The sequence below is a fragment of the Dermacentor silvarum genome, chromosome 5 (genome assembly GCF_013339745.2).
Source record: "Dermacentor silvarum isolate Dsil-2018 chromosome 5, BIME_Dsil_1.4, whole genome shotgun sequence".
Lineage (NCBI taxonomy): Eukaryota > Metazoa > Arthropoda > Arachnida > Ixodida > Ixodidae > Dermacentor > Dermacentor silvarum.
This window is the reverse complement of record NC_051158.1, coordinates 176,868,415-176,895,903: the sequence shown is the minus strand read 5'-3', so window position 1 is coordinate 176,895,903 and position 27,489 is coordinate 176,868,415. Positions and strand designations below refer to the sequence as shown.

Genomic DNA, 27,489 nt, shown 5'->3' with positions numbered 1-27,489 from the left:
CGAATCCGTAGCAACTAGCCCCATCGCAGCGCTTGTCCTGGATACACTCACCACGACGGCACCTTGAGGCAGGTTCGCGATTGGTGGGCACCCTGATGTTGCCATGTCCGTGGTCGTGGCAGTGTCCGTGGTCGCGTTCGAGTCCATAGGGCTCGGTTCCAGCGAGGCGCCGCCCCGTGCAGTGCCGTGGGCTTTGACCAACAGCGCGGCCACCACAGCAGCCACTATGAGCCCCACAATTGCCACTGCGGCCACAATGGGCATGGCGACGCTGCGTGGTCACGTTTACACGCGTTCACTGATTCTGTGGCCCAAACTTGAAGGCACGTCATGGACAAGAACGCAGTGCATGTAACTGCCATCGCAGCCCTTCGTGCTGTGTAATTTACAACGGTTCGATAAAGAAATGATTGATGTAAGCATACGTCTACAGCTTCGTGAAGCCGTTAGTTTAGGAAAACACCACACATGCTATTTATTGTCATTGAACACCGTGACGACACATGCAGCTTGTTTTGATAGGTTCGAGCTACAGTTTTGAAGATCCAACGATATTCAGTAGATAAATCCGCAAGAAAATGCAACTCGTGTTGTTAACAGTTAAATTCAAAAAGAAATTTCTTTAAAGTATTTCTTAAGTCCGAAAGTATGCTTGTCAGCTTTTGAGTTTGAGTTTATTCAACCGCATGGTACATGAGAATATTGTGCATTTTTGGTTGGGTACTGACGGGAAAAAAGCTGCATAGAAGTAGCTTGACGAGCCCCATCACCCCTAAAACAAAACAAAAACAACAAGCACAGGCAGCAGAAAACAACGATACATAAAAATACATATACATATGTGGTCTTTAACAGGAAATTGCGTATAAAACATTTACATAACACGAAAACCAGATGCTCTATAATTGTTGAAATAAACACACAATTTTATATAACTCTGTTTTTGATAAAGTACTCAAGTTCTCAATTGTTAGTTTCCACCTATTTAGTACATTTGGAAGACAGAAACGAAGAGCTTGAACTCCATAGTTAGTTCGAGTACGTGGTACATACCAAATCTCCGTATGTCGAGTTGGACGACAGGCTGTATTAGGTTGCAAGGCAGCCAAATTACGTATATACGTACTGCCTCTGTGTATTTCAGATTTAAAAGCCGACAAGAGCTGGTATTCATAGCAATAATCAACTCTCAAAATTCCGAACTTCTTAAACAGTTCAGGGGTGTGCGCATAAGAGACGCCTTCAATAGACCGTAATGCATTTTTTTGCAGGGTGACTAAAGCATTTAAAGATTTTTTAGGGCCTGTTGACCAAACTAGATAGCAATAATGTAGATGAGAAGAAGAAAGGGAATTGTACACTAAAAGCTTTTGGGGGACAGGTAGTATATGTTGACACCTTCTCAATATGCCTAACACTCTGGAAAGTTTCTCGAATAAAAGTGTAGATGAGCATTAATAGACAGAAACATGCACTGTAGTTAAGGCCTTGCAATATTCCCTGAGAAATATATAAATAGAGTAGTTTATACATATGGGGATTTAGCCATTCTGCAGTAATTTAATAACCTCAGAGTGTATCCTTATTTACATTATTCACGCACAGGATTGCTCTAATTTACATGAAATGGTAAGATTGTGCACCTTGAGTTCTTTCCGAACACTGGGTAAACTTTTCTTTTGCAGCTCGTAAAACACGCTTGTAAATCTCTGGAAAAATTGCCCTTCAGACCCTATCTACTTCGAACGCATTGGTCATGCGCCCATACCATTGCCCCTATTCTCATATATTCTGCCACTTTTCCTTCTTTCGAGCAGCTGATAAACTTCGTCAGCGTCTTACGTACAAAGAACGAGAGTTTAGCAATTTACATTTAGCCCCTATTTAACTCGAAACACTTCAAAATGTGTCTGGACATCAACCCCTAAAATGCCCAACATTTCCTTTAAATATAAACTTGGTGAATCAGCTAGTTTTTCTTTCTTTCAGGATGCCGTGAAAAGACGCACATAACGTTTTCCAGCGCTTCTAGTTGCACCGAGAAAATTACACATGGTGGCCCTGCGATGAAAAGGAAATAAATCAGTTCGTCCTGTACGACAGTAGAACCTCCTTATCGTGAAGTGGTAGGGACCGGAAATAATCTTCACTGTATAAGTATGTTCTCTGCAATCGTAGTTCCCTATTTTGCCTTTCTTTAAGTATCGTAAACATTTTGTAAGCACAGATGATTGTTTGTGATCTGAAAGAGTGCAAGCTTCCTCTTTATCGAAACGCATATTCGCAGGATGCTGTCATTACCCCTATGAATGCTGTCACGGTTTCTCTAGTGTGAACACATGAAGACCGCCCAGATAAATATTCAAGGCAGCTAGTCCGCGCACAAATTCTCGTAATTACTGAAACGATGTGCTAAACCCATGATGAGTGAGATTATTGATTACTCCGTCGTCGTCAGGAAGTCATAGCTTTTGCGTCTTTTGTGTTATGATCGTTATTATTTTTTGATGACAGATATTCACGTTATTCCGGATACAGCAAAGGAATCCTTTTTTTTTTCTTTTAAAAATGCACATCCTCACTACAAGTACACTATTATTTAAAATATACGTGAACGCCTGCGGCAGTATAGCGGGTACCGGCGTTTCTCTTTACTGCAGCCGTTAGTTCACTATATGCAGGTTCACCATCAGGAGGTTCTGCTACTGTAATCCTTCTTGATACCCGTCGCGGGGGCTCAGCGGCTATGGTGCAGCATTGCTAAGCGTGAGGTCGCGGAACCAAATCCCGGCCGCATTTCGATGGGGGCCAAAGGCAAAAACACCCGTGTCCCGTGCGTTGGGGGTGCGTTAAAAATCCTCTGGTGGTCCAAATGAACCCGAAGTCCCCCACTACGGCGTGCCTCATAATAAAATCGTGGTTTTGGACCGTAACACCCCGGAATTCATTCAGTCGTTCTTGATATACGATATCGCCGGCACCGCCAGCTGACGTGTACCTTTTTGGCGCTCTTTGTTCGGCGACAGGAACGCCAGAAGCTTCCTGGGGAGCGGCCGTTGCCATGTCAGCCTGTTTGACGAATAATGTGCAAAGTTTATCAGCAAAATAATGTTCACTTTTAGCAAAAAAAATTAAAGCTAACAAATCTACCACACACATTGAGCGCACCTGGTTTCGCATTAGCATTTCGCAGTCTAAGTGGGAATGTGAATATGAAGATATTGTTTATAATTTTTTGTTTATCAAATCTATATCTTTATAACGAAAGTATAGCGAGTTAGTATGCTTAGCATACTACGAGTTAGTAACCTCGTTCAGTTTATTCTATTCTTATACAAGAAGGGAGAGATGGAGCTAAATGTCACGTAGCCTGGAAAAGGCTCTTGTTCCTATTGGCGTTTGATATAAGGGTAGATTTTACATTTGACCTGGGTATATAGATAAGTTCCCTTATGCTGTCCTTGGTGTCATCGTTTGTTCGTTTCTTATAATGTGACTAATACAGATCGGGCCCCTCGGTGTCCTTTCTTCTCGCTAATCTGCATATATATATATATATATATATATATATATATATATATTGTGAGACGACGCTCGGGACGAAGGCAGACCTCTTCTATTGTCACACAGCGCGAGACAGCCCACGAACACCAACCCGACAAAATGATGATGATTATGAGGTTGGGTATATAAACATGAAGACGATGATGAACTGCACAGTGAGCGCTCACACTACTTCCCCCCCTCACGAAAGCGGCCGGTAAGGCAGCGAGTCAGAAACGGTCGGAACGCTGAAGATACGGCTTCAGGTGAGAGACGTGAACGATTTCAGTGCTGCGGCAACGGCGGTCAGTAACCGAGGTAACAGGAGCTACGTGATAGTTCGCGGCAGATGTTCTTTCAAGCACGGTATATGGGCCGCGATACCTGTGAAGAAATTTTTCACAGAGCCCTGGCACTCGAACAGGTGTCCACAGGAGCTCTTCGTCGCCTGGTCAGAACGAAATGACACGACGGGTCGCATCACAACGGACCTTCCTCTTGTCCTGAATGGTCGCGGTGTGGGCGCGCGCAATTTCGCAGCAGTGGGCGATGCGGGCGGCGAACTCCTCTGGTAGAGATGTGGATGGTACAGAAGGCGTAGAAAGAAAGGTGGTGTCCAAAACAAAAGACAGTGCACGGCCGTACACGAGGAAAAAGGGGCTGTAGTTTGTTGTGCGTTGAACGGCAGTATTATATGCAAACGTGACGAAAGGAAGTATAGTGTCCCAGTTTGTGTGGTCGGGTTCCACATACATGGAGATCATGTCGGACAGAGTTCGATGGAAACGCTCGGTAAGACCATTGGTCAGGGGATGGTACGCACATGTGGTCTTGTGGATGGTGTTTGAGGCTTGCAAGACTTCAGCAAGAACATGGGAAAGAAATGTCTTGCCACTGTCACTTAGAAGAACACGAGGCGCACCGTGACGCAAGATAATGGCTTGCAGGACAAACTCGGCGACCTCAGAGGCCGCACTAGAAGGAAGAGCTGCCGTCTCAGCGTAGCGAGTGAGATGGTCCACGGCGGTGACAATCCAGGGGTGACCCGCGGGTGTAAGCGGAAGGGGTCCGTATAAGTCGATGCCCACGAATTCAAAAGGAACGGACGGGCACGGCAATGGTTGTAAAGGGCGGGCGGGAAGAGAGGTCGAACGTTTTCGATGTTGGCATGACGCACACGAACTGACATACTTGGAAACACTAGTAGACAGGCCAGGCCAGAAACAGCGAGTCTTAATGCGGTCGTAGGTTTTATAAAATCCTAAGTGGCCAGCCGTTGCGTCGTCGTGAAAAGCTTGTAAAACTTGCAGTCGAAGTGAGCGAGGGACGACTGGGACCCATCGGTGACGGGTAGGGTGGTAAACTTGCCGCAATAGTGAGCCATCATGAAGTTTAAACCGTGCCAGTTGTCGTCTTAAGCGGCTGTTGGGAGGACGGGATAAGCCAGTGAGCCGGTCGATAATTGTGCGGCAGTACGTATCTGCACGTTGGAGGGAGGCGAGGTCTTCTGAGGACAGAATGTCGACCGAGGTCACGAACCGTACCGGGGCCATGGTTGTGGTCGGTTGGCTGGGCGGTGCCGAACGGAGGGAAGGCGAGACAGGGGCATTTGGCGACAGCGGGCAACGAGATAAAGCGTCAGCATCTTGATGTTGCCTGCCATACCTATATGTGGCTGTGCAGTTGTACTCCTACAAACGCAGAACCCAACGGCCGAGACGTCCGGACAGATTCTTCAGGGAGGACAACCAGCACAGAGCATGGTGGTCAGTCACAATTGTGAATTGGCGGCCATATAAATAGGGGCGAAACTTTTGTATGGACCATACGATGGCGAGGCATTCTTGTTCGGCGATAGTATAGTCTCGCTCAGCAGGAGAAAGAGTACGACCCGCGTAGGCCCCGACTTGCTCTTCAGACGTGTGGTTCCGCTGCAGCAGGACAGCGCCTATTCCATGCCCACTTGCGTCAGTGTGGAAGATAGTAGAGGCCGTGGGATCAAAGTGACGAAGCACTGGTCCTGGTGTGAGGCATCGCTTGAGGGTCTGAAAGGCGGCTTCACATTCATCCGTCCACGTAAAGGGTATGGTTGTGGTGAGGAGTTTATGAAGAGGAGCTGCGATAGTCGCGAAGCCACGAACAAAGCGGTGGAAGTACGACGCTAATCCGAGAAAGCTGCGAAGGTCTTTAGGTGTGGTTGGTGTTGGGAAATGCTGTACAGCAGCGACCTTGTCGGGATCTGGCTCAATGCCGTGCTTGCTGACCACGTCACTTAATACTTTGATGCTGCGGCTCGCAATTCGACACTTCTTAGTATTGAGCTGGAGACCGGCCTTGGCTAGACACGTGAGAACGTCGTCTAAACGTTCTAGGTGTTGGGAGAAGCTTGACGAAAAGATGACAATGTCGTCCAGGTAACATATATAGGAAGGTTTTCCATTTGAGGCCACGTAGTACGGTGTCGATCATTTGTTCAAATGTGGCTGGTGCATTGCACAGACCAAAAGGCATTAGGTTGAATTCGAAAAGGCCATCAGGTGTTGCTAATGCCGTCTTCTCTTGGTCGGGCTCATGCATCGGGATCTGCCAATATCCAGAACGCAAGTCGAGGCTCGAAAAGTATTCGGCACCTTGTAAGGTATCCAAAGCATCGTCAATACGGGGCATAGGATGTACGTCCTTACGGGTAATTTTTTTTTTATTCACAATTTCTCCAGTTTGCTTACAGAAAACCAGAAGGGTCAGGACTAAAGGCGCTAGCAAGCGCCTGACTGAGGCCCTGACCCCTGTACAATCTGCGCTCCAGCGACGCAATCAGGACAGTGTAAGAATAAACGAAAAGGGAGTAGGGGAAACGTGAACAAGCAAATTAAGCAGGCAAGTTCGAGAAAAAATTATACATGCAATTTAAGAAAAACAAGCACAACCATGTGCAAACATTAAAAAAAACAGCATGAGCAACACAGTTTGGGCGAGTAATAAGAAACGTAATTAACCATATTTGTAGTACTGCTGTTCCAGTTCTTGACGTCACGATTTGCTGCAGTACGCATCCGGGAACAAATATAGGAAACAGGGAAACAAAAACAGCCATAGTTCATTACTGTGTCTTACATATAAAAGCGCTGTACTATTCATTGGGCTCCAACTGGCATGAATAAACATTTAGAGCGAAAAAACACACATAATCCACATGAAAACCGCACATCACACCAACGAGCTATGTTCGGTAACATATATTTCTTCTATACAATTTTATTGAAGACGATTGCTTTGTTAGGTCTAACAATTCCCTGTTTTCATTGAGGAGCTTAGGAATTTTATACCTCAAGCTTTGCATCCCATAATTAGTTCTAATGTTAGGTAGTTTATAGTTAATCACTCGAAAGTTGCGGTCTGTGGTCGTTTGAAGATAGATAGACTCAACATTTGCCCAGTTTTCTTTAATTTGCCTGAACATATAAAGCGAGAGCTTCTCTGTATAGAGATGATTTGGTGGAACTAATTTATACCTTATTTTATATGGAGATGTGGTATCATTGAATAGGACGCGTTCAAGAGCACGAACAGCTCTCTTTTGTAAAACCTCTAGTTTTTTTTAATTGGTCTTCGTTTAGTGCCCTATAATCGACGCAAAAGCGTACCGAACCGTCCTTTTTTTAACTAGGACAACAGGAGACGAACAAGGGCTTGCTGAAGGCCTTATAACGTTCCGTGCGAGCATGTCGTTGACTTGGTCTTCTATAACTTTCCGTTCAGCAGACGATACACGGTAAGGGCGGCGACGAATGACGCGGGATCTGTCGGTTTCGATGTGATGGGCGGCCACGGTTGTTTTACCCAAGCCCTCCGAACACACGTCAAAGCAAGGTTGGTGTTTCCTTAAGATGGTCAGCAAGGCATCAGTCTGAGTTGGGCTCAGATCTGAACTCACAGTGGCCCTGAGAGCACTGGGTGAACCGTCCGTGGGCGTACACTCGGCGAAGGAGGAAACAGGCGAAGCAGTCACGACACATACTGGTGCTGCGTCGATAAGCATGGCAACAGTGGACCCCTCTGGTAGCAGAAGTGGCTCTGACGTCGTGCTGTAGGCGGTCAGACTGGCGCAGCCGCGTGAGAAACGCACTAGACAAGAAGCGATGGCGATTCCCCGAAAAATGCAGCGCTGAGAAGGGGAAACCACTGCGTCGCCGTCGATATTTTCGCTTGATCTAATGGTGAGAATCCGGGCTTGGCCAGGTGGAAGAACAAAATCTGCCGCTGTGACAAGGTGGGGCGGCGAGGAATCGGCACCGTCACAGAGCTCGCTGTCCGTCATATGTATAAGTGATTATCCGCACGAAATGACAGCAGATGCAGCTGACAAGAAATCCCAGCCTAAGATGATCGGATGAGCGCACGACGGAAGCACAGTAAACTGTATATGATGGCGAATTCCGTCGAAGAGGACACGAGCAGTACACTGTCCGGTAGGGTAAATCGGACTGTCATTGGCGCCACATAAGACCGGACCAACATATGGGGTTTGCACTTTTCGTAGACGGAAGCATAGTGCGCGATGAATAACAGAAATGGCGGCGCCAGTGTCAATAAGAGCGTCGACAAAAACAACTTCCACACAAACAGCGAGTAAATTAGTCGGGCGAGCAGGAGGAATTGGGACAGTTCGCACACGAGCACTTTCTCCTCCAAAAACTACAGCATCTAGTTTTCCGGATGGTTGTCGAAAGAAGTGAAGGCAGGACGCAGGGGCGATGAAGTACGGCGGAACGGAGACGGGGAACGACGACGGGATGAGCGAGAAGACTGGGACATGTTTTGGGACAACGGAGGTGAGGGCGAGCGACGTGACGACGATATATAGGGTCCTGGAACGTAGGAGTCCGATCTGGGCACATAGTCTCTCTCATTGGCGGAATAGCCACGTCGTTCATCATGCTGGCGCCGGCGGCAGAACCGAGAGATATGACCACGTATGCCACAATAGAAACATACTGGGCGGGAAGGGCGCCAGGTAGAGTCGCATGGTTGCACGGGGGCGTTCGCTGCCATCGAGGCCAGGTGGTCGCAGACAACGGTGGCAGGTGCAGATGGAACTGGGACCGCAGGCCGCGAAGCAATCTCGGCGTAAGTAGGTGCACAAACAGGTGCAGGGGACCGGGCATGTGTGACAGTTGGCATGGACGCCAGTTCTTCTTTGATGATCTCGCGCAAATTGGGCGGAGGAGCGCGCAGAGACGCAATGGCGGTGTTGGCTGGACCATGGCCGTGAAGCTCCTCTCGAACAATGATGCGGATGAGCGCTCGCAACTCGTCGTTGTCGGTAAGGTGAGCGTCGCAGGAGGCGCGTGGAAGACGAAAGGCGCAGATCGTGGCAAGGCGTTGGCATGTCGGGATGATGTCAGTAACTGAAGTGGGGCTCTGGACTACAAGAGCGTTAAAGGCAAGGAGTTGATGCCCTTCAGGATAAGGCGGATACGTTCCCCTTCGGGCATGTCACTCTGAGCGCGACGGCAGAGAGCCAGAACGTCTTCAATGTAACAGGTATAGGATTCCTCGGTTCCCTGGATGTGGGTAGCGAGCTTCTGTTTCGCTACTTCGGAGCGCCCAGCAGATGTGCCAAATATCTGTCGCAGCTGCGCAGTAAATGCTGGCCAATCAGGGAAGTCGCGCTCATGGTTGAAAAACCAAGTTTGGGCGACCTGCCTCAGGTTGAAGGCAACGTTGCGGAGCTTGTTTGACTCATCCCAATGGTTGCAAGCGCTCACCCTGTCGTACTGGCCAAGCCAGTCTTCCACGTTTTCGCCGCGAAGGCCAGAAAAAACCTGAGGGTCGCGTTGCGGTGCGGTGACGGACCAAATAGGCCCAGCTGGCGGAGCTGAGGTGGTAGCAGCAGTGAATGCGGTGGTTTGTGCCATGACTGGTGTTGGCGAGCACAACCGTCGACCAGAGCGGAGCTCCAGGGGTGACCGGTAGAGCAAAAGGACGGGGATATCAACGCACGCTCCACCACTTGTGAGACGACGCCCGGGACGAAGGAAGAGTTCTTCTATTGTCACACAGCGCGAGACAGCCCACGAACCCGACAAAATGATGATGATTATGAGGATGGGTATATACACATGAAGACGATGATTAACTGCACAGTTAGCGCTCACAATATATATATATATATATAGATATATATATATATATATATATATATATATATTATGCACATTGCACACAAGAATATTGACATGAAATATACCTCAGCGAAATTTGAAATTCAACACAAAACTATACGTACACTTAATCACTTTTTCTCTTACCAGAATTACAGTACAGGGAGCATATCTGTATACCGCCTTGTATACAGTGGGTAACACTGCACACTAACTACATGAGCCCACGACTAGCAGTCGTGTAAAGGGCTCAGATGAAATGTCCAACTCTATTGTACAAATATTTCCACCGAATAAAACGTTCATTCATTCATTTTATTTACAGGGCGTCTTCAGTTCTGTGAAGTCGTGTCGAGCCGAGTTGTGCCGCGTAAAACCGGCGAGCACTTTCTCAATGACCTAGCTATTCATTTACAGCACGCGTGTTATCACTGTGCAGGAACTAGACACTCAAGACTGAAACAAAGCATTAATCCGTGCTTGGCTCGCAAGGGCAGGCTGCTTGGCTCCATAGACCGGTCTCCCTGTTTGCAAACGGCGGGACGTCACGGCGGGACGCCACGCCGGCGGTGTGGGCGCTGGTTGGCAGAAAACGTTCAGCCACTTTGCATAACAGTGCTGTTTGGACCTAACTTTCAGCGACCGCGAGTTCTGGTATTGTGATTTCCTGAAGTGGCAGAAAACAAACTGTGCTTGGAAAGAAGGGTAGTGGCGATAGTTTGGACCAACCTCGTTTTAATGGCGAAATTACACAGCTTTTTCACCAAGTACGTTTTCTTTGAGTCTGAACATGGTGATTCCGCAAGAATTCCTCATCCTCCCGTCATGCATATAACCAGCTCCCCGAAAACGAACGTTTTACCAATGGAGATGGCCATTGTCAAAGTGTTGAAGTGACAATAACTGGTCATCGCAGAAAATATTTGCATCGCGTTACGTGACCTAAAGCAACATTATTACATGTAATGTCTTAAACAATATACAGGACAATCTTTGCAACTATCTGCCACTATCATGCAACCGCATAAGACGTACAATTAGTATACATCATTTGTTGCGCGATAACTTCTCGGTGCCTGATGCCTCAAACTTATTTTCTGCCTCCTTTCGCTATTTTACGCTTCAAAAGGCAAATTTTTTGTGCTGATATGCATAATTGCGCAAAGTTTGTGCCATAAAGGTAAGTATAACAACGGCAAACGAACAAGAAAGCTCACTCATTCACTTAGAACTGTAACATTTAGAATCAAATGCGGTAATATTAGCAGGGCGCCATTTGTGCCCACCATGGGGAAGCGCACACTCTTCCCTCAATTGTAAAAAAAAAACATGCAGCGTATGTTCTTAACTAAACAAATGAGTTGTGGCGCAAGGAAAGAAGAAGGAAAACCAAGGGGAGACAGGATAGGGCGCCAAACTTTCAACTAGTTTATTCCCAGCACATCACCCAAATATATACATTTCCAAAAATGCGCACAAAGACAAGGCGCAGCATGTGTCACAGGCTACCTCACTGCGCTATCTAAAAACAGACATTCACTTTTGTAGAGGGAAACCGAAGGCACGCTGACATCACCCTTCCTCCTTACGTGACACGCCTCGAGCAGTTCACGGGCTAACACTTCTCTGCTTCTTCCTATCACGCGCGTGACAGCCATGCGAGGCACAATGGAGCGGCAGGTGTGAACCCACACCATTTTTAATTGATAAAACATGCTACCTTAGGCGGTCATTAACACAGCGGCCTGTTTGGCCTATATATGACTTGCCGCAGCTCAACGGAATTTCGTAAACGACGCCCACCATGCAACGCAGTACCGGCTTACTGGCGTGCTTCTTTCCGCATGAAAGCTTGGCCTTTTGAGATGAAATGCGGGCGCACAGCTTTGACTCACTCACTCAAAGACTCACTCAAAGACTGTGAAAAGAGCTATCGCGACGCTGTGTCTTAGGTCTGCCTTAAAGAAGTCTTGCGAGCACAGAATGGACGACAGTTTTCAGCTACAGGTTTCGAGGTTGGTTGCAGCCGGGTTTCCTTCTGTTGTCACAACCAGTGTGGCTGAATCTTTGCTCCAGAAAGTGAAAGGGTGCAGCAGACAGCCTGAGGCCGTGCAGAAGAAGAGACCACTGATCTTGCCTTACATGCACAAAATCGCCCACAATTTGAAAAAAGTTGCTAACAGGCATGACGTTCCAGTCGTTTTCTCGGCCCCTAACAGGTTGTCTAAGCTATGCGCCCGCATTTCATCTCAAAAGGCCAAGCTTTCATGCGGAAAGAAGCATGCCAGTAAGCCGGTACTGCGTTGCATGGTGGGCGTCGTTTACGAAATTCCGTTGAGCTGCGGCAAGTCATATATAGGCCAAACAGGCCGCTGTGTTAATGACCGCCTAAGGTAGCATGTTTTATCAATTAAAAATGGTGTGGGTTCACACCTGCCGCTCCATTGTGCCTCGCATGGCTGTCACGCGCGTGATAGGAAGAAGCAGAGAAGTGTTAGCCCGTGAACTGCTCGAGGCGTGTCACGTAAGGAGGAAGGGTGATGTCAGCGTGCCTTCTGTTTCCCTCTACAAAAGTGAATGTCTGTTTTTAGATAGCGCAGTGAGGTAGCCTGTGACACATGCTGCGCCTTGTCTTTGTGCGCATTCTTGGAAATGTATATATTTGGGTGATGTGCTGGGAATAAACTAGTTGAAAGTTTGGCGCCCTATCCTGTCTCCCCTTGGTTTTCCTTCTTCTTTCCTTGCGCCACAACTTATTTGTTTAGCTATGCACCAACTCGCACAACGCACTACCTTGCTAAAGCGTATGTTCTTACCGCTGCGGAAACAGATATGACTGCGCATGAAAGGTGCCACTATACATAAGCAGCCAGCATGATGCTAGTAGCTCAAGCACAGACATACCTTTAACATGCTAGCATTTAAGCTTCTGAAAACTTTTTCAGCACAAAGCGCAAACGGCACCAGAATTTACGTGCTCACTCATCGTCGAGTCGCATTTATATCTCCTTTACAAAAATGACAGTGCCCTCAAAATAAAGTTTCTTGGGCACTCAATTTCCATCGACGCCAGATTACTGCGACTGGCCTTGTTAGACGATCGTGACTGTTTAGGCTTGTTGGTATGACAAAAAAAAGTCACAGCGTCGCTTGAAAGGCGATGACTCCATTGCGATAGCAAATTAGTAGACAACTATACGCAGTGTATATTCAGCCGCGATCGTCGGCTGACCCTCGAAAGCTTTCACTCGCTCATACAGCGTGCGGCGCGCGGCGACGATGGTATCGTTTAGAACGACAGAAAGATGAGCTAGTTGGTAAGGATTCATAATGCAAAAAGGTAAGGCGTGCCGACACGGACACAAGAGAAGCGGACAACACGAACGCCGACTATCAACTGAAGGAAGATATGAGGCGAAAGAAGAAAGAAGACACAAAACTCATCTGCGCATGCTCTGGAATGTTAGCACTACGTGGCAGTAGGGTACATGTGCCGGTATACGTGAGAGATAACTGTTAAGGCATTTGATATCTTCCTTATGTAAGGTAATCGAAGGCTGATTCACCCACACACTTCCACCATTGTTGATATACCAAGCCTCGACCATAAGACACGTATCTTCATCCTTGTCTGATATTACTTAGACCAGTAATATCAGACAAGGAAGGTTATTTCGTAATTATTCCAGATGACATGTTTTCAGTTATAGCGAGATCAGCTATAGAAAATAATTTTCAGCCAGTAAAACTCAAGCCTTCGGCAGTTAAGCAACGTGCGGTCGACCTCCTGTCTAGGTATAATCTAGATAGGATTGTCTCTAATGTCAAGAAAGCAAAATTGCTCAGCTTACAACTGTTTTTCTCTGCGAAGACCTATAAGCAAGAGATTCCTTTTCGTGCTATAGTGTCAGAGAACGGGACATTGCAGGTCTGTGTGGCTTGTTACCTGCAGAACTGCTTAGATTCACTAGTTTTTTCGGACCCTTTCGCTTGCGGAATTCTCAGGAATCCCGGTGATTGTAGATCTTTTAGTATGGATATCGAGGACTTGTATTACTCCTTGCCGAATGACGGGTTGTTAAATTCCGTAAATGAGTGCATTAAAGAACAAGTGCAAGAGTCGGTTTTTGTAGACAAATACGGCGTTTCCGCGGTTGTTTTTCTAGAAATTCTTTCGATGTACTTAAAGTCGACGCTGGTTGGGTGGAGAGATGGAGTTTTTCTGCAGAAATAAGTAATTTGTATTGGTTCAAAGGTTGCCCTATTCTTAGTGATATTTACCTGAACAAGATTGACAGCTGCTTAGAGATAACACAATTGCCCTTGAGCGATTGTGTTATTAAAGTATTTCGTTACGCTGATGATTACCTGATTTTCTGCAATAGGGACGAATTTGATTCCACTGCTACCTCAGTAAGTGAGCCATTTAAACTTAATGGAGGAGGATTAGAGTTTACCAAGGAATTTCCTCAAAGACACGTAATACAGTTTCTAGACATTTCCTTAGTCTTCGAACAAAATCGGTTGGCAGTACTCCCATAGATATTCGAACTCATTGTTAAACTTTCAATCCAAGTATTCCAAAGTAGTAAAAAGTGTTGATGGTATGCAAAGGCTCCCGTCCATATAGGAGGAAGAAAGGTTTAAATCCCGTAGTAGCTTGTATGGCGGTGTTGCATGCGAACGTTACAAAAGGAAGTACGCGGTCCCAGTTCCCATGATCAGATGCCACGCACATCGCGAGCATATCACCGAGAGTGTGGTTAAACCGTTCTGTGAGCCCGTTAGTTTGCGGATGGTATGCCATGCTCGTTCGATTAATAATGTGGCATTTGGAAAGCAGAGCTTCTACTACTTCGGAGAGGAAGGTGCGACCTCTATGACTGAGGAGTTCTCGAGGTGCGCCATGTCAAAGGATGAAGCGATGTAGGACGAAAGAGGCTATATCCTGCGCTGTAGCATTCGGTAAAGCAACAGTTTCGGCGTAGCGTGTCAAATGGTCCACAGTAACGATTATCCACCGATTACCATGGGAAGCGGGCCGTAGAGGTCAATGCCGAAGCAATCGAAGGGTTTGGCAGGGCACGGAAGCGGCTTCATAGCGCCAGACGCGCGTAAAGGTGGTAATTTGCGACGTTGACAGTCAGGGCAGCACTGAACAAACTTTCGTACAAAAGTGTACATTCCCCGCCAGTAGTAGCGATGGCGAATACGTTCGTAAGTCTTAAATACTCCGGTGTGGCCACATTGAGGATCGTCGTGAAAAGAGGCACATATTTGAGATATTAAGCTGCGGGGAATGACTAGTAGCCATCTACGGCCTTTTGGAGCATAGTTGCGTCTTTGGAACAGCTGATCTTGAATGGCGAAATGAACAGCTTGGCGTCGGAGGGATCGGGATACAGCGGTGGTCGATGATCCAGAAACATAAGCGAAAAGAGAAGCGCTCCATGGGTCACGACGTTGTTCGTTGCCAATCGAGTCAAGGTCAAGAGATGACAGGAGGTGTGCGCAAGTGGTTCCGCAGGCCGAGTCTGGAGGTAGAGGTGAGCGGGACAGGGCGTCTGCGTCAGTGTGCTTGCGTCCGCAGCGGTAGACGACGCGAATATCGTACTCCTCGATTCGGAGTGCCCTACGTGCTAAGTGGCCAGATGGATCTTTCAACTTGTCGAGCCAACAAAGCGCGTGGTGATCCGTTACTAGATCAAATGGGCGGCCATATATGTATGTGCGGAACTCGCTAGGCACCCATACTAGAGCCAAGCACTCTTTTTCAATTACGCTGTAATTGGTCTCTGCTTTTGTCAGCGTACGACTCGCATAGGCGAGCACGTATTTGGAGTAGCCGGGCTTTCGTTGCGCTAGGACGGCGCCAAGACCGACCCCGCTGGCGTCTGTATATACCTCAGTTCCAGCTGTCGGGTCGAAATGAGGAAGAATAGGTGGAGAGGTAAGAAGACGACGCAGTGTAGCAAACGCGACGTCCCATGCAGGGGACGAGGAGGAGAGGTCCGCGCCACCGCGTAGGAGCTGGGTCAAGGGCGATATGATCGATGCGAAATTACGGACAAAGCGCCGGAAATATGAGCACAGGCCCACAAAACTTCAAACTTCTTTGATGTTAGCAGGCTTTGAGAACTCAGCGACTGCACGAAGTTTAGCGGGGCCCAGTCGAACGCCGTGCTTGGACATGGTGTTGCCTAAGATGGTCAGCTCCCGCATGGCAAAGCAGAACTTTTTGAGGTTGAGTTGCAGGCCAGCGTTGGTGAGACACGTCAAAACATGTCTAAGGCGAAGTAGGTGGGTCGGAAAATCAGGCGAGAAAACCACGACATCGTCGAGGTAACAAAGACATATAGACCACTTGAGGCCACGCAGCGTATTGTCCATGAGTCGTTCAAACCTTGCAGGCGCATTGCGAAGTCCAAAGGGCATCACGTTGAATTCGTATATGCCGTCAGGTGTAATAAATACCGTTTTCTGGCGATCGGCTTCAGCTATGGGAACCTGCCAGCAGTCAGAACGCAAGTCTAGGGATGAAAAGAATTCTGCGCCCTGAAGGCTGTCAAGAGCGCCGTCGATGAGCGGCAAAGGATATACGTCATTGCGCGTGACCTTATTTAATCGGCGGTAGTCAAGGCACAAGCGAATAGACCCGCCCTTCTTGCGAACGAGAACGACAGAAGATGCCCAGGGAATGCGGGATGGTTGAATAACGCTACGGCGTAGCATGTCGTCGACGTGGTCATTAATGACGCGACGCTCGTCGGCAGAGACATCGATACCGTCGTTGACGCAACGGCTGGTGTAAGCCGATATCAATCTAGTGCTGCACTTCCGACGTTCGGCCCAGTTGCGGCTGAGAAACATCGAAAGAATTTCTAAATTGGTGTAGAAGCTGAAGGAGCTCGGAGTGTTCGGCAGGGGTGAGTGTAGTGGCGATGGAACTGAGGAACCTGTCACGGCGACGACTCTTCAAGCGTTGAAAGGGCGAGGAGTTCGTCAGAGTCAAGATGGAAATATTCGTCTGGCACGGCTACAAAGAACGAAGAGTCAAGATGTTTCACGTGGCTGAGACATTCACCGACAAGCAACGTAAGAGACGCAGAAACGGGATTGTACACAAAAATATTGCTGATTCCGGCGGCGATGTCAAGCGTTGCAAAAGGCAGTGTAGCGGCTTTGCGACTCTCAAGATGTCAGATGGTGTGAGGAAGACCATAGCATCGGTGACGGCACAGCAGACGACTGGGACAAGGGCAAAAGAGCCAGGCTGAATGTCGGTGTCCTAACGCACGACCAGTTTAGGCAGCTGATCAAGAGCGTCGTAGGATGGTGCGTCACACAGTGGCGAAAATTCAACTTCAGCTCGTGCGCAGTCGATCACGGCATTATGACGGCACAAGAAGCCCCACCCAAGGATTACGTCATGGGAGCAGGCAGGAAAAACAATAATCTAGACAATGTGCAAAATGCCTTGTAAAAGCACATGGGCAGTAGAGGCTGTGAGAGGGGTAACGTACTGCGCGCTTGCAGTGTGAAGCGACCGTCCAGAGACCGGCGTGGTCACCTTGCGCCGCGAACGGCAGAGTTTGGCGGCTATGACAGAAACGGCGGCGCCGGTGCCCACAAGCGCAAAAGTATAAATACCTTCCACAGATATGGCGATCATGTTAGCAGGAGAAGAGCGAGGACTTGGGCAGTTCGACGATGACACAGTTCTTGCCTCGTGAACTACGGCGCTTAGTTTTCCTGGTCTGAGGGGCTGGGCCGGCGACGCATGGGGGAGAGCGATCGTCGACGAGGAGATGGGGAGCGGCGCGACGGAAATTCAGGGAGGTCAGAAGGAACATAACGCTGGGAGGGACCCGGGGCTGATTGGCGCGTGGGCTGACTGCCATACTAGAACGGCCGGGCGGCGTCGTCGGAAGTTTGAAGGCGACGGTGGCAATAGCCAGCGACGTGTCCTGGCGTGCAGCAGGCGTAACAAATGGGACAATTGCCAGGCGTCTGCCATGGATTGCTTACTCTCGACCCGGCCGAAGAAGCAGTAGGAGCGACGAGTGGTGCAGACTTACAAGATCGAAGAAAGCTGGCTGGGGAGGCCTACGCACTACCTGCGCATAGGTATGAGGCTCGGCAACAGGCGGCATTGCCGGCGCATACGTAATTTAATACGTAAGAGGCGCGGCCACAGGTGGCTGGTGGTGAGCGAAGGGAACAGCTTGAGCGACCTCTTCGGCAATGACAGTGCGGAGCATTGAAGGCAGACGACAGGGCGGCTCCTGAGGGAAGAGGACCAAGGAAAGTTGACGGGCAACCTCCTCGCGAACGAAGTCTTGAATCTGCTGAAGCAGTGGAGAGTGGTCGGAAGCGGCAACGAGACTCGATAGCGCGTCGGCGATCAACAGAGGCTGCCGAGTCAGGGTGCGTTGCTTCAACTCTTCGTAGCTCTGACATAACGTGACCACTTCAGAAACGGTGCACGGATTCCTGGCCAAAAGCATCTGGAATGCACCGTCATCGATTCCTTTGAGGATGTGCTGGTTTATCAGCTTCGGGCATGGCGGCGTTGACACGTTTACAAAGGTCGACGACGTCTTCAATGTAGCTCGTGAAATTTTCATCAGTCTGCTCTGCACGGGCTGGCAAGCGCTGTTCAGCGCGTAGTTTCTAGACAGCAGGTCGACCAAACACTTGAGTGGAACGTCTTGAAAGTTGACCTTGTCGGGATGTAGACTTCGTGGTTATGGAACCACAGTTGGGCAACGCCAGTAAGATAAAATATGACGTTGGTTAACTTCGCGGCGTCGTCCCACTTGTCATACGCGCCCACCCGGTCATATGACGTATACCAGTCCTCCCCAACGGTGCCATCTGTACCACTGAAGTCCTTCAGATCACGTTGCCGAGGCACCCCGGTGCAAATGCCGGACTGGGGCGCAGGCGCAGGCGGGTCTGTGTTGTCGGCCGTGATGGGCGGAAGCGTTCGGGTTCGAAGCTTCAGGGTGCAAAAGCGACGGGGGAATTCCAGCAACCTCCACCAATTGAGAAGAGGTTTATTGGTGGTGTCCCTCAAGGACGCTACGAGTTCAAGGAATGGCGAGGCTGCGAGGGGGCACCGTCTCCAAAGACACCAGCCACCAGCAGCGCGAGCCGTGCGGGGCGAGCGTTGGCGATGCCGCTGGACGGAGGCACGTCTTCTTCTTCACAATATATGTATATATATATATATATATATATATATATACTAATGACGTCACCACGCAATTTAAAGACACCAGAAGAACAGCGTGAATACAATGCTCGACCATGTGTCGTGTTTGATAAAGCTTGGCTTGACAATCACGTTCGCAGGGCGGGATGGCGGCCAATTTTTTTCCCGTGGTATATCTCCCATTTTGTGTCTCTTTCATCCTGCAGCAACTGTGCATTTTTTGCCTGCCTGTGTTCTCGTGATGCTTTCTTTCGTTCGTCGATAGCCTCCCGTATGTCCCTGTTCCACCAGCCTTTCGGATTACCTTTTTCTTTCCAACAAGCTTGGCACATTGCCCACAGTGCATTCTAGCGGCCACTTCTTTCAATAAGGAGTACCTGTGCCAGCCCCGACCCAAGAGCGCTATATGGACTTCAACTCAGCGGCAAGCGATCAGTTAGTTCCCGATGGTTCTCAGCATGGTTTAGCATATCGCTGACATAGTAGCACAGGTGCATCACGGAAATACCGAAAAAGTATATACTTGAACATTACTCATTTCTTTCTAAAGGAGGTGTCGTTTGCTTACAGGCTGTCGGCATCGGAATGCTTGCGTCCATATACTTGTAGATGACGGGGGTGTTTAATACTTGACGTCTGAAATAACGACATCAGCCGGCAGTTTGTGCTCTCTCGTCCTATCTCCTACGTTTGTGTCAAATACCATGATTAGTGTCTCTCCAGCGCAGTTTGAAATAAATCAACACTCACTTGCCCAGTTCATCACCTTACAAACATCATTCACTAACTCTTACTTAGTATAAACAGCACTTACTTAGTCTGAATTCTAGAAGGCAGTTAACAGTTAGTAGAAAATAGTTATATGATACAGTGAACTATCAATGGCAGATAAAGTTAGTAACTGAATTCGTCACCAAATTTCCACGAACTTCTTTTTTCAAGGAGTGATGGCACATCTTACGGCCAGCTGCTCAATCATGTTGCTTTACAAGCGTTCTTTCGTTGCACGACACCTCTCACATCAAAAAAGAAGAAAGAATAGCCAGCTGTTGCCGAATCATCTAGAAGAAATGTTTGTCGTGTGATTTGAGCGGCACTGATTGGCCATCGTGCGCGACCATGGCTGCGACAAAAAAAAAAGACACTCACCGCTGTATGGAGCGAGGTTTTAGCAGCAGGCGTTTTATCCTGAAGCTGGCCCGAAGTGTGAACCACCGGTAGGGCCGGTCCTGCGTCGCTTCGACGCCGCGCTCCCTTGTCGATGGCCGAGTTGGCAGTGTTTTCTGCAGGCCTGGACGCAGTGTTCAAACTTGAGAAGGTTCCCAGACAGATCGGGATGAACAATTCTGATAGGATACGCTGCTAGTTGTTCTGATTTCCATTTCTCCTTTAAAAAAAAAAACTTTTTGGCCTCCTGCTGAAAATGTTTCACCTTGATCTGTGTAATTGTGAACGCATTTATGTTATAAAATTTATTTATTTATTTATTTATTTATTTATTTATTTATTTATTTATTTATTTATTTATTTATTTATTTATTTATTCTGCAAATTTCGAGCTTCTGTAGGGACAAGAAAACGCTTATAGAGTAAATCAAAATTAAAAAAGCGACACAACGCTATGGACAAGACTGAACAGCGCAAGTGCGGGTGCTCTTCTTGTCCGTGTCTTTTGTTGCGCTCTTGTAATATCACTTTATATCATGAACCACTTAGCCCAACTACAATTACTGTTACGCACACAGTTAAAAGTTACTGATTTAGGATACTGAACCATTTTAGCGCATACGGCGGTTTGTAGCGGACTACCCCAACTGCTTTTTACTCGAATGCGAATTAGTAGGGGGTGACGAAATTCTCGTCGGCACTTTCTATGTGAGATTGTTTGCTACAGTAGGAATTTCTGGTGCGTAACGCCATCTGTTGTACTAAGCATTGCTTTCACGGAATGTTAACAGCTGGCGCTTCACTAACGATGTCACCATAAAAGGCCGCGAACGCTGAACGAAGAGGAGCGACGACTGTGGCGCGCGGAAAGCTGCTGCGGTGGTTTGCAGAAAAATGCCTGGCGGCGTGCCATTGCGCGGGTCGGCGCTGCGTTATTTCTTGCTTTCCAAGTAAATGTTCTGCGTCACGTTTGTCTTCTCTCCGGAACCTACGTGTCCGCAAAGAAGCACCGCTGCACGTTGTGTACTTTCACAAAACCGTGGATGATCAGTTAGCTTCCTACAGCGTGCCTAGCTGTGAACAGGCATTGTTGAAAAAAAAAACGCTACAAGTGCCAAGTAGATGGTAAAAGTCCCTGTATCGAGGATCGATGACGTGAGGGACAGTGAGTAATTGTTTTATTATTTGAAAGCGCACAAGGACGAATTCCTGAATCTTGCTGAGCGTCTCACGTAGCTCCTACAGAGGCAGTAACAGAAACAAAAGATACGACGGGACACTGCCAATGACAGGCATACAGAGTGCATCGGGCAGACACCGTGCACTATATTGAAAAAGAAACCAGTCCAAAACTTAGCAATGCATAGCATAATGCGACAGCATACGCGATAGCATACTTAATTTGCGACCCCTGTCACGTCTCAACAGTTGCGCGACTGCGTCACCGGTGATCTTGCTCACTCTGATTTATCGAAGTGATGTTTATACACCTCCTATCTCCTTTGAGATTTCGTGAGCACTGTGACAGATTCGCCGACGCTCAATGTTTTTCGAGGTTTCTGTGAGACTCCTCCAAAGTGCGGGAAGTGCGCCCATACTGGTGTGGAGAAACGCGCGTCGGAACTTCTCTCTTCCAGCAGGCCGATAGGCGATGATCGCACGCGTGTTTCTCTCGTGCCAACGTCGACCTTTTCAAACCTGGCCCATAGCCAAATGGAGGGGGGGGGGCACCTATAGGGTCCCCCCCCCCCGAAAAAAATACCTGGCTACGGGCCTGTTTCAAACGGCTCACGCGTACGTCAGGTGCCACATGAAAAAAATTACACCCCGGGTTTTCACTTGTCAAGTGCTAGTTTCTCGCAATATTGCTGCATGACAGCTAGCATTTTCAGACACTGTGTTAACTGCGCCGCCTTCGGGATGGACCCACATGTTTCGTCAGTCGGATAAATACACAGCTGCAGAGTCCGCCTATAATTCATTATAGTGTGAGAAAAATTAGGGGTGCTCGAATAGTATAATTTCCGGATCAAATCAAATAGGAATATTCATGAAAAAGTACCTTAGAATATCAAATTCAATTATTTATTACTTATAATTAAAGCATCGCAAAATGGGAGGCTCGCGTAAAATCCGTTTGGTGTGAAAACGAGGCTTAAGTACAATATTTCAAGCGTGTATGCTATGCCTTTCGGAACATTATGTCTGGACAGCCAAACAGCTCGCAAATTAGAAACACAACTCCTCTCAGTATTCAGGGGCACCACGGCAATGACAATAATGTGACAAGCGAACAGCACGTGACCAGATCCATTCACAGTGTTGTGTTCGTCGAAGGAGAGAAGTGTGGCAGTACGGCACCGGATCCTGTTTAAAGGGATGTGTACATGGTGAGGCTGGCCTAATATTAAATAGAGATAACAAATTTCTAAAAGAGTGAGCCACCTACAATTAATAACTGTGAATCACTGGAAGTTATTCAGCAGACCTAATGTGACCATTTATTTTAAGGTGCGCAGAAACCGCACTTTTCCTGCAGCAGAATAGTATGTAGCGTTTCTCAGTTCCGCCATTCTCTCTACCTTGAGACTCTAATAAATGTTATCTTCCAATATACAACCGAAAGAAACAAGTACCTATTGGATTATTCCGAATTGGAAATTCTTGAAGCGAATACGTATCGAGTAGTCTCAGAGGCCATTCGATTCATATTCGAAATTTTTAAATACTTCCGCGCCCCTAATAAAGCGGCGAAACAAAGGAATCTTGCTGAGCCTTCCCCGGAAAGCCGCCTGGTCTCTGCTCCGGGCCGCTGTAGGCCTCCCCGTGTGTGCAGGACACCGCGCAACTGAAGCGTGTGGTTTGTGCTGCCTCTCTTTTTGTAGGTCCTCTCGTGTTTAGGCATCGAAGCATTTTACAACGCGCCTTTCCAACTGACGCAGCGGGGCTCACCGTGCTTCCTCCTTGTGGGCAGACGCCTTCCTGTGGTGTTTCTTTTGGCCGCGTCTCTTGTCCTGCGTGGACCCCTCCGGGGCTGCCGCGGACGAGACGATGTTGCTTGCGTGCTTGCTTGCTTCCTATGCCATGGCGCATACCCACCACGGGGGATTGGCCAAGAAGCCGGCGGTTAAACAGGTGGGTTGAAATTATGCAATCAAACTAACTGATGTTAGAGCCGTATTTTATTTTATCTTATAGGGAATTAGTGTGCTTTTTAGAAGGAGATCAAGGTAGAAGGTAATAAATTTCAATCGCTTTGGCCACTGCCGGGAGTGGTGGGGTCGTTGTTGTCGGCGGCCTCCATCTTTGCGCGCGAGAAGCAGTGCAGGATGATGATGTGTTACATATAGGACACCGATTGGTGGCACCCCCCTATAGCGCGAGCCTTGTGCACGCAACAAAGAGAGGTAGGGCCGAGGCGGGCCCCTCAGAATTTCACCGCCACGCCAGCAGTACGGTTGTGCGTCTCATTTCTTGCTGAGATTGTAACAGATTTGGCGACGAGGGTAAAACTATAATTACAAGATGCCAAAGTACGGTTCCCTTGACCCGTTCGATCCAGACAGTGGTCCCTGGCAAGAGTACCTGGAACGCATGCAGCAATTCTTCGCGGCGAACGAGCTGCCGGACGTCAAGAAACGCGCGGTGTTCCTCAGTTGCTGCGGGTCACACACCTACTCGATTCTGCGAAGCCTTCTTGCACCGAATAAGCCGACTGATACTACGCTTGAAAACTGCCTGAAGACGCTTAGCGACCATTTCTCACCAAAGCCGTCGATAGTGGTGAGTCGATTCAAGTTCAATAGTCGCGTTCGGGAAGAGGGTGAATCAGTGAGCGAGTTCGTTGCCGCCCTCAAGAAGCTCTCAGAACACTGCGAGTTCGGCACATTTCTGAAGGACCTGCTTCGTGACCGTATCGTATGCGGCATAAGGAACACGCAGATGCAGACGCGCCTGCTAGAACAGCCGAACCTCACAATCTAAACCGCGGTGTCGACTGCTCTCGCCATAGAGTCTGCCAAGCACGACGCATCAGAGCTCTGCGTAACTGAAGCGACTGTTTCTGAGAATGTAAATGTGCTCGTGACGTCGGATAAAAAACATGTGAGCTGCTATCGGTGCGGCGACGCCCACTATGCCACGTAATGTCCGCACATTCGCAAAATTTGCAGTTACTGCAGAAGGGTCGGTCACCTAGCAAAGGTGTGTCAGTCGAGAGAGGCTGGCAGGAACCACCGAGCGTCCACTCAACAGTTCAAGAAAAATAATGCTAACAAGCAGGTTCGTGTGCATGCAGTTGACGACTCGCACCACTGCACACCCAAGTCAGTACAGCGCAGCGCCGTCTCTTCATCTGACGAAGAAACTGTCTGCAACATGTGGAACTTGGTCCCAAGGCCCAGTGTTTCTGCACCTAAACCTTTCACGGTGCAGCTTGAAGTACAGGGGCGTCCATTCAGAATGGAACTCGACACTGAGGCGAGTGTGTCCATTATTGGAGAATCAACTTTGCGCCGTCAATTTCCGTCACTACCTCGTCAACCATCCAAAGTCCAGCTCAGAAGTTACTGTGGTGACCTCAAACCTGTAGCTGGTAAGGTGAATGTGTCAGCGAAGTATAACAATCACGTTCGAGTGCTTCCACTACTTATTGCTGAAGGTGATGCCCCATCACTTCTAGGAAGAAATTGGATTGAGGCATTGAACATACACGTGTTCGCTGTCGCTGATGTCTGTGCTTTGAGTGATGTCCAGCTACTAATTGACCAACACTCCATATTGTTTCCGATGGTCCAGGGACATTTCATGGCGTGTCAGTTAAGCTGTCAGTCCAAGAAGGAGCAAAACCACGTTTCTTCAAGGCTCGTACAGTTCCGTTTGCACTAGTGGATAAGGTGTCTGAAGAGCTGTTGAGACTCCAGCGAGAAGACATCCTGGAGGCAGTCGCTTCATCTGAATGGGCAGCACCAATTGTGCCAGTGTTAAGTAAGGATGGTAGCCTTCGCATTTGTGAGGACTACAAGGTGACGGTTAATCCGGTTTCTGATATTGATAAGTACCCAATCCCTAAAGCAGAAGAATTGTGGGCCAGGCTCGCGGGTGTCAAATTCACCAAACCTGATCTCAAGTATGCTTACTAGCAATTAGTTTTGGAGCCCACTTCAAGGAAGCGCACTACCATCAACACACCAAAGGGGCTATTCCAATACAAGAGGCTACCTTTCGGAGTCTCAGCAGCGCCATCCATTTTTCTGCGAGAGATGGAGATTCTCCTTGAGGGCCTACATCACGTCGTGGTTTACTTTGATGATATCCTGGTGACTGGCACGAATGACAAAGATCACCTCAACAACCTGGGCAAGGTTTTCCAAAGAATGGAAGAAAGAGGACTCAAGTTGAATTATACCAAGTGCAAGTTTATGATGGATAGTGTGGAGTACCTCGGTCACATCATTGACGCTGATGGATTACACACGGCGCTACACAAGGTTGAAGCAGTCATAAAGGCTCCTGTGCCAAGCAATGTAAAGGAGCTACAGAGTTTCCTAGGGCTGGTAAACTATTACAGGAGGTTTATGCCCAACCTTTCTGCTGTACTTCATCCTTTGCATCAACTGCTGTCAGCTGGAATCTCGTGGTGCTGGAAGAAAGAACAAGAGGACGCAGTAGCTGAAGCCAAACGACTTCTAAGTTCAGCCCCAGTCCTAGCGCATTATGATCCCAAGCAAGAACTTGTACTTGATTGCGATGCTTCTTCTTTTGGGCTCGGAGCTGTGCTGTCCCAGCGTGATGCTCATGGTATGGAGCGTCCCATTGCGTTTGGATCCAGGAGCCTACAGCCAGCCGAAAAAGACTATTGTCAACTGGACAGAGAAGCACTGGCACTCATTTTTGGTGCCACAAGGTTCCGCCAGTACCAAGACATCTTGAAGCTGTCACAGACCACAAGCCGTTACTCGGACTGTTCGGCCATGACAAGGCCATTCGAGATCGCAGCTGTCCAAGAATTATACGGTGGGCCCTCATGTTGTCTGCTTATGACAACACACTGGTTTATCACCCATGAGAGACCATATGTCATGCGGACGGACTGAGCCGGTTGCCCTTGAAAACAAAAAATTTTCCGGTGGAAGCTCCTGCGGATGTATTTATGTTGGAAGGCAAATATCCACACGTTTTGTCGTCCACAGCCATTGTCCAGGCCTCAAGCAAGGATCCCGTTTTGTCAAGAATCTGTGACAAGTTGCTGTATGATGGCCAGCTGTATGGTGGGGAAGTGTTACATATAGGACGCCGATTGGTGGCGCCCCCCCCCCCCCCCTATAGCGCGAGCCTTGTGCACGCAATAAAGAGAGGTAGGGCCGAGGCGGGCCCCTCAGAGTTTCACTGCCACGCCAGCAGTGTGGTTGTGCGTCTCATTTCTTGCTGAGATTGTAACATGATGACAACGAAGGCCTCGTAAAATGGCTCATACCCACTTTGGGGGATGTGCCAAGTTTTTTTTAACCTCCTTGATGTGCCAAGAATTGTTTGCTTAAACTTCTGCTTAATGTTTTGAAGTATTACATATGGGATTAAACGGTCTGGGTAGTTTAATAAAAGACGTTGAGGGGGCACTTCGGTTGGGAGCGCACCTTGGTTCTTGATGACGTGCGTCTCTGTCTCGTTGGTTGAACCCAAAGTAACACAAGTTACGGCATGGTGTCAGAAGTGTCAAATGCTAGCGGAGCGAAGAGGAACGACCGCAGTTGAAGGAGAGACCACGCTGAAGGAGGTTTCACTGACTGACGGCGAAATCAAGAGGCACCAGTGGACGCGGCAGGGAGGACGACATGGCGGCCATGAAAAAACCCAGCCAAACATGCGTCGGCCTCGCGCCATCGGGGTAGCCGGAATTACAAGGCCCGGTGAATGCGTAATTCAACGATGAACAGACGAGACGCGGAGGATATACTAGCGGCGTCGACGCTTACCAAAGAAGAGCAGGAAGACTTTGATAAAGTGATTGACATGCTAGAAAATCATTTCATCGGTAAAAGAAATATCATATATGAAAGAGCAAGATTCGATCAGAGGCGGCAAGAACCTGGAGAGACAGTGGAAGCGTTTGTAACTGCTTTGAACTGCTTTGAACGAAGTGGTGGCCCACTGCGGGCACGGAGCTCTAAAAGATGAAATGGTCCGTGACAGGCTAGTTGGGGGCTTACAGGATGCAAAGTTGTCGGGAACGTTGCAAAGCTCTTCAGATCTCACGTTAGAGAAGGCTGTACAAAAAGCTCGACATCTGTGGCAGATGTGGTGAACATGAGCACCATGACAAAACCAGTTGCCCGGCATCGAAGACGAAATGCAATTCTTGTGGGAAATAAGGGCACTGGAGGAAAATGTGCTGAACTA

At 48.3% G+C, this 27,489-nt stretch overlaps 1 protein-coding gene across 1 annotated transcript in view; it reads right to left on the bottom strand.

The window, feature by feature from the left end:
• The window catches only part of LOC125945820 (uncharacterized), a 49,436-nt gene extending 25,874 nt beyond the window's left edge, over positions 1-23,562 (bottom strand). The window contains exons 1-5 of the mRNA XM_049668118.1: positions 23,548-23,562; positions 23,044-23,168; positions 20,074-20,215; positions 2,999-3,069; positions 52-271 (exon numbers count right to left, since the gene is read on the bottom strand). Coding sequence (XP_049524075.1) covers positions 52-271; positions 2,999-3,069; positions 20,074-20,215; positions 23,044-23,168; positions 23,548-23,562 — 573 coding nt within the window. The remainder of the gene's footprint in view (positions 1-51; positions 272-2,998; positions 3,070-20,073; positions 20,216-23,043; positions 23,169-23,547) is intronic.
• Between the last annotated feature and the right edge of the window lie 3,927 nt (positions 23,563-27,489).